This window comes from Pinus tabuliformis, chromosome 8, assembly GCF_031772625.1.
Source record: "Pinus tabuliformis cultivar Carrire ecotype Pingquan chromosome 8, CPIR1, whole genome shotgun sequence".
Lineage (NCBI taxonomy): Eukaryota > Viridiplantae > Streptophyta > Pinopsida > Pinales > Pinaceae > Pinus > Pinus tabuliformis.
The window spans coordinates 145,747,678-145,755,295 of NC_142294.1; the positions used below are offsets into that span (position 1 = coordinate 145,747,678).

Here is a 7,618-nt window from a genome sequence, read left to right on the forward strand (position 1 = left end):
TGTGTGTGGGTAGTAGAATAAGATTATTATTATTGTTAAGTATTAGGAATGAAAACTGTGACATAGACAATCGGGTGGGAAGCAGTCACCCAGCCTGTACAGTGGCTCTGTAATTAGTTAGTAAGAGCAGATAGATTAGTTTCTGCGACAATATAATCAGGGAAGTATATAGTTTTATTCTGTAGAGACCTATTTGCTATGGAAAGCCGAGGTGGCTGTGTAATCTTAAAAGGTTAGGTAGTATGACACAGAATACCCCTGTAAACATCAAGCCGAAATAGCAACCCTGCTCGGTATGCAAACCTCAACAGTGTAAACAAAAAGAAAGACAAGGCGGAATACCAAGAAAGAACATTTACACCTTTCGAACCAGTTCGTGTGCACGATACGAAGACAGTAATATTCCGAGAACAACTTTTAAACACTCTGAATAACTCTCAGTTGCCAGTATCTTAACTATTGACATATAACGAAAGGGAAAACAGAGTGTTCATAAACCATAAGATAAAGATTCAGTAAACCCTAACTCCAGGAAGGGAATGAGATTAACTGTATATTACCAACCGAGAAATTAATCATAAACCGGAATCAAACAAAAAGATAACCTGTAGGTCATGCATGGACGAGACTGTGCGCGGAAAAGGGTTGGACTATACATTCATGGCCGAATGCAAGTCTGCCCTCTACGCTGTATTATATCGTTAAACCGATAGCAGTGTCGCGGAACATTATAGTCTCATAAACCAGAACCTTAAATCAAGAAATTAATATATCCATGAAACGGGTAAACAGGGGAAAAGACAGCGCGTAGCTGGAACTCATTATAAGTTTAACAAATCTTGGCGTGGAATATATCTAACAAATATTAACCAAAACCAAATCTGAGATGTGAATGTGTCCGCTAGCAAGACAAATAAGGAACTCTGAATACGGCCACAGATGTAAACTATGCGTTACAGAAAGACAAATACTATTGCTGCTACTAGGTGTATTAACTGTATGGAAGAAATTATAACCAACACAATAGACGAAGCTATTGACAAAGGACGGCATTGAACATATAAATAGAAGCAGATAAATTATTTGAAGTTCAACTGGAAATTAATAACATTCAGAACCCAAGTCGGGCCAAAACCATCACAAAACCAGATAAGCCGGACAACGCCGAATGGCAAATATGTATAGCTGTTCAAACTATTAAGAGTACAGATTTGAGCTAGAACTGGAAGTATTCGATACACAAAGTTCTGAACAAACATTTAACAATAAACCGAAACAAAGGCATCAAGCCATAACCTAGGCGCAGCTGGAACTACCATTCCAGTAAAGGCCGCCATGCGTAGCTGCATGAGGGTTTGAACCATTCATCAACCTGAGACAGAGGTAGAGACAGGCTGTCTCAGCCATGTAACAAACCCTTGAAACATAACCAAATGCAAATAAAGAGAATAAGGAGGGAACGGCTTACCTGGATTATCTGGGTACTTTAGCGGTCGAAGCAGGTGAACCGCAGCATGTTTCCCAACTCCTCCATCGTTCGAACACACCCTGATGCAATTCGGATTGAACAGAAAGTCATAACCAGTTATGGAGTTGCAGGAAACTAGAATCAGTGAAACACAACCGGTAATGAAACTGGAAAGGAGGTGTAACAAACCTGGAAAGGCAGAAGAACGGTGAGCCAGAACAGCACAGAGAGTCTGGAGGATGCAGTATGAACCAGCGGATGTAGTGTGAACCAGCGGAGGAAATCGTTAGCTGAGAATGGCAAATGAACCATAATCGAAGACGTTTAAACCTTTATACACACGCCCAAACCCTAACCAAGGCAGGACCGTCCGATCAAGCCCAGCAATCCCCACCGTTGAGTTTGGGCGGGAGGCCGAGCGTGAATCCCGGGGCTGGTCAACCCTCTCGGACCACATGGCCTTCACGTGATGAGGGGCCATTTGGCTGCGGTAGCAATGAGCTGGCATGCTTACTCTGCCAAATGGCAGTAAACACCAACTAACGCCGTCAACTCACAAGTACCAATACGTATCATTAATAAAGGATTTGCAACGAATATTGTTTGATCTTAAACACCATATGTATAACCGTGGTGTTAAGGTATTGAACTTTAACTATTACAATTGACACCAAACCTTTACCTGATCATGTAGTAGATGGATTAGTCGATAAGTGTGTAATAAATATAGGATTGCAAAGGTAAGGTTAACCGTATCATAATTTTTTTTTTATGACTGTAATTTTGGTTTATAGAAGGGAGTGTGACAATGTGGTATCAGAGCCCAAGTTCCAAAACTGAGACCTCTGGAACAGCAATGGGAACAGAAAGAACAATTATCTTATACATGTGTACAGTACAATGTCATTAATCATGTTTCTTGTGTAACCAGGAATATATTGAGACATTCAACAGCTGACAGTTATACAGTAAGATGGAGGAAATGCCGGGAGCTGGCGGCATCCCACCAGACAATACAGGACTGTGGGTTCAGCTTGGTGCTGAGACACGCAGTACTAATCAAGCAATACTTCAAACAGTTCAAGAACTGAAGGGTGAGATGGCACGCTTACGGGAAGACAATGCACGATTAACCATGGAACAAGAAAGAATATTGAAGAGCCTATCTGAAAAACAAAATCCACCCTTACCCAGTCCTAGTGCGGAGCAACGAAGGGGCACTGAGGAACGGAACTATGCACCTGAGTTTTCAGAAGAACAGGAAGACCATTCTGACAATGTGCAAGAGCAGCAGGCTACCAAGAAACAGAAAACGGAATTACAGGGAGAATTTCGTAAAATCAAACCCCCGCTTTTTGATGGAGAACAGGAGGAAGCGGCGGAAGCATGGCTGATCAACATTAATAAATATTTTCAACTGTATGAATATGATCAAAACCTGAAGGCACGTTTGGCCATATTCCAGTTGCAGGGCAAAGCCACCCTGTGGTGGGAAGAGATTAAAATTGTGAAGGGTGTAACTGAGCAGAGTATAACCTGGGAAAAGTTTCAGAAATATTTTAAGGAGAGGTATTTAACTGAGCGCTTTTATGATGAGAAGGCGCGAGAATTTCATGATTTACGACTAGGACAACAATCCATGGATGAATTCATAAATCGCTTTACTTCGCTATTGCGTTATGTGCCCTACATAAAGGAGGAGAAGGCCAAGGTGCAAAGGTTTGTGAGTAGTTTGCCAGCTTACATAAGAGAACGAATTGAATTTGATAACCCCCGAACCATGGATGAGGCAATTAGGAAGGCCAGAATTTGCTACCAGCAGAATAAACAAAAGGGAGAAATTCCAAGCAGGAAATGGAATGAGAGAAAAGGTAGCAGAAATGTCGGAAGCAACAAAGGCAGCCGCGGAAATGGTAGCAAAGGGGTTGGAAAAGGGCAGTTGAACAGAAGCACAAGTAAGGGTACCTTCCGTTCTAAGCCCAACGAGAGCAGGATGAGTGAGCTCCCTGCTAAATCAGAGGTTGAAGGAACCAGACCTCCAGTTCAATGTTGGGTATGCGAGGGGCCACACTATGCTAGGAACTGTCCACAGCGAAAAAGAACAGATCAGATATCTCAAGTCCATGAAGCCTCCACTGTAGGGGATGTGGCACGCAGCGTACCGAGGATCAACGCAGCCTTGGAGGACCGACAGGCAGAATATCAACCTTCCATGGTGGAATTCGAAGGTAAGATTTCAACCCTTGCTGTAGCTGTACTTATTGATCCAGGAGCTACTCTAAGTTATGTTAGTCCAAAAGTAGTGGAACATTGTAAGTTACCATCAGAAAAATTCAAAAACCCATGGCTAGTCCAGTTAGCTACGGGAGCCAAAAGGCGAGTTCTAGCGAAAGTTAATAACTGCGCTTTCAGTATAGCTGGACAGCCTGTGACAGCGGACTTGAATGTACTTCCATTGGGCTCCTATGACATTCTTATTGGCATGGATTGGCTGGAAAAGCACTGGTCACTGGTGAACTGCAAGACCAAGACCATATACTATAAAGATGATGTGGGACAGCAGCAGGAATTACAGGGAATTAAACATCCTGTTCAGATCCGACCTATCACTGCAACTCAGCTGGCCAAATGTGTAAGAAAGAAATGCCAGATTTACGCCGTACAGGTTGGTTATGTGAACCAGAAAGATAAGATGTCTGCATTAAATGACATACCAGTGGTGCAGGAATTCACGGATGTTTTTCCTGAAGATATCCCGGGTCTGCCCCCAAGAAGAGACATAGATTTCACTATTGAGTTGATACCTGGGGCAGCCCCAGTATCAAGGGCACCATATCGGATGAGCATACCGGAGTTAACGGAATTGAAGATGCAGCTCCAGGAATTGCTGGATAAGCAGTACATTCGACCTAGTGTGTCACCTTGGGGGGCTCCAGTATTGTTTGTGAAGAAGAAGGATGGGACCCTTCGCATGTGCATAGATTACCGACAGCTGAATAAACTCACGGTCAAAAACAAGTACCCTCTACCCAGAATAGACGAACTCTTTGATCAGGTGAAAGGAGCAAAGTTGTTCTCCAAAATTGATCTGCGATCTGGTTATCATCAGATCAGGATCAAAGATGAGGATATTGCCAAAACTGCCTTCCGAACACGCTACGGGCACTACGAATTCGTAGTGCTACCTTTCGGTTTAACCAATGCACCTGCCACTTTCATGTGCATGATGAATAGCGTGTTTCACCAGTTTTTGGACAAGTTTGTGCTGATATTTATCGATGACATATTGATATATTCTCGTTCCCGGCAGGAACATGAGGAGCACCTTAGACTGGTGTTGCAAACTCTCCGGGAGCATCAGCTTTATGCTAAATTTAGCAAATGTGATTTCTTTAAAGAGGAAATTCAGTATTTGGGGCATGTAATTACAAATGAGGGAATTGCGGTTGACCCCGAGAAGATAAAATCGATTATGGAATGGCCTACGCCCAAGGATGTTTCGGACATCAGGTCTTTCATGGGGCTAGCTGGCTATTACAGGAGATTTGTGGAGGGCTTTTCAAGAATAGCCTACCCTATTACGTCATTGCAAAAGAAAGGAAGGGCATTTAAGTGGACAGCAGCGTGCCAGCAGAGTTTCGACCGCTTGAAACACCTACTTACCACCGCACCCATTTTAAGAATCGCAGATCCTAATAAGGAATACGTGGTATGTACCGATGCAAGCAAAGAGGGCGTGGGGGGAGTGTTAATGCAGGAAGGTAAGGTAATTGCATATGAATCAAGAAAATTGAAGGAACACGAGCAGAGATACTCTGCCTACGATTTGGAATTAACTGCTGTAATTCATGCACTTAAGATGTGGCGACATTACCTTCTCGGAAAGAAATTTCTGCTGTTAACTGACCATCATAGTTTAACGCATTACTTCAATCAGCCCACTTTGAATGCGAGACAAGGCCGTTGGGCAGATTTCCTTAGTGGATTTGACTTCGAAATAAAACATTTAAAAGGCAAGGAAAATCGGGTGGCAGATGCCTTAAGTCGGAAAGTTCATTGTTTGTGTGAACTTTCAGCCAGCCGGTGGCGGAGTTCGTTAGTAGAAGAAATAAAAATAGCAGCGGACAGCGATTCAGCATATCAGCAGTTGAAGCAGCAGCTACAGCAGTCTGACCATGGACAGTTACAGCAAGAGTACACACTGGATAATGCTGGATTGCTGTATTTCAATAAGAAAATGTATGTACCTAATTCCGATGATCTTAAGAAGCTGATCCTAGACGAATTTCACACCAGTCATTATGCTGGTCATCCAGGTTACCAAAAGATGATTACAGCACTCAGGAAAGAGTATTACTGGCCAAGGATGAAGAGGCAAGTGGTGGAATATTTGGCAAAATGTCTGGAATGTCAGCAAATTAAGGCTGAACACCAACATCCAGCAGGACTGTTACAGCCTTTGCCTATTCCGGAATGGAAATGGGAAACCATCTCCATGGATTTTATAACCGGTTTACCACGGACAAAGAAGGGTAATGATTCTATTATGGTCGTAGTTGATAAACTAAGTAAAGCAGCACACTTTATACCTGTGCAGTCTACTTACAAGGCGGTACAAATTGCACATCTCTTTATGCAGAATGTGTTCCGCTTGCATGGAATGCCAAAGGTAATCATATCGGACCGTGATGTGAAGTTCACATCTATTTTCTGGAAAACATTGTTTGCTGAGTTGGGTACCCAGCTGAACTTCAGCACAGCTTATCACCCGCAAACTGATGGCCAAACGGAGCGAGTCAATCAGGTATTGGAAGATATGTTAAGGGCAAATGTGATGCTCAAGCCTAATCAGTGGGAAGAATATTTGCATTTAGTGGAATTTGCTTATAATAACGGGTATCATACCTCCACCCAGTTAAGTCCCTTTGAGGTTTTGTATGGGCGGAAGTGCCGCACACCCTCAAGTTGGAGTGGGCTAGAGGATAAATTGAGTTTGGGTCCGGAAATGTTAAAAGACATGGAAGAGATGGTAAAGAAAGTGCGAGCAAACTTAAAAATTGCACAAGACAGACAAAAAAGTTTCGCAGATAGGAAAAGAAGATTTGCAGAATATAAAGTGGGTGACCATGTGTTTGTAAGGATTCAAACCAGAAGGAGCACACTGCAGTGGAGCGGGTGCGCCAAGCTGGCTCCCCGATATGTTGGACCATTTCAGATTCTAGCTAGAGTGGGGCCGGTGGCTTACCAACTTGCTTTACCCAGTCACATTAAAATTCACAATGTGTTTCATGTTTCTGTTCTAAAGAAATATGTGTATGACCCTAGACATGTCATCCAATGGCAAGATGTACGGGTAAGAATTGACTCGATTGGTTTGATTATACAACCAAACTTAATGGAAATTGACTAAGTGTTGGTTGTTTGCAGGTCGAACCGGAAGGCGGGGTCCTAGTCGAACCACAGAGCATTCTCGACCGGAGAGAAGTGCGGCTGCGGAAACGGGCTATTACCCAAATTAAGGTGCTGTGGCAGCATTACGGCCCTGAAGAGGCTACATGGGAAGATGAGGAACTCTTCAAAAAAGCCTATCCAAATTTTTTTAATGAGGATGGACATCGGGACGACGTCCAATCCCAGGGGGGGAAGATGTAATAACCCTGGTAACTTGTAATTCCAGTAAATGCTGTGGTAAAAACAATATGGGTGACAGTTTGTTGTTAAAAAGACATTATTAATTTTTAAAGAAAATATAATGAACTATTTTACACATGTGTTGAGTGAAATGCTGGCAGTCTCCAAAAGGAGGTTTTCTTTTCTATTAAAAGAAATTAATCAGTTAAGGAACTGAAAAAGAAAGAAACTGCCTCTCACCCTGAAGAGGGTTGGAAGGAAAAACCTCTGGGCTGTTCGGGAACAGGCAGAGGAGAGATTCCAGAGAAAAGAGAGTGCAGAGCGAAAGAAAAGGGTTATGTCTGATTGTGATCAGATGACCCAGCACCGTGGTGCATAAGTCTTGTTGAGGGCTGCAGGCCTGCAAGACGGCTCGGGGGGAGAATCCAGTGCAGTGGATCTCATGGTTGGGAGGTTAAGAGCGTAAACTCTACAGGTGACTACCGAAATCAAAGCATTCTTGTGACCCGACACCAGGTA

At 43.1% G+C, this 7,618-nt stretch overlaps 1 protein-coding gene and 1 long non-coding RNA gene across 2 annotated transcripts; one reads left to right on the top strand and one right to left on the bottom strand.

Moving 5' to 3' along the window:
* Positions 1-1,052: 1,052 nt before the first annotated feature.
* Positions 1,053-1,858, bottom strand: LOC149234540 (uncharacterized). Its single transcript, XR_016268221.1, has 3 exons — positions 1,658-1,858; positions 1,469-1,548; positions 1,053-1,372 (listed from the first exon to the last, which is right to left on the bottom strand). It is a non-coding gene; the product is annotated as an uncharacterized LOC149234540 (long non-coding RNA).
* Positions 1,859-2,441: 583 nt separating this feature from the next.
* On the top strand, positions 2,442-5,890 carry LOC149234541 (uncharacterized). Its single transcript, XM_089368300.1, has 6 exons — positions 2,442-3,914; positions 3,969-4,403; positions 4,578-4,643; positions 4,779-5,229; positions 5,545-5,689; positions 5,785-5,890. Exons 1-6 carry the CDS (start codon positions 2,442-2,444, stop codon positions 5,888-5,890), a joined length of 2,676 nt encoding a protein of 891 aa, XP_089224426.1.
* Positions 5,891-7,618: the final 1,728 nt, after the last annotated feature.

Coding starts and splice junctions, on each gene's coding strand:
- LOC149234541 (XM_089368300.1), top strand. CDS start 2,442: ATGGAGGAAATGCCGGGAGCTGGCGGCATCCCACCAGACAATACAGGA. Junction 4,404..4,577: donor TGTCACCTTGGGGGGCTCCA/GTATTGTTTGTG, acceptor GGTTATCATCAG/ATCAGGATCAAAGATGAGGA. Junction 5,690..5,784: donor CTGGATAATGCTGGATTGCT/GTATTTCAATAA, acceptor CTGGTCATCCAG/GTTACCAAAAGATGATTACA.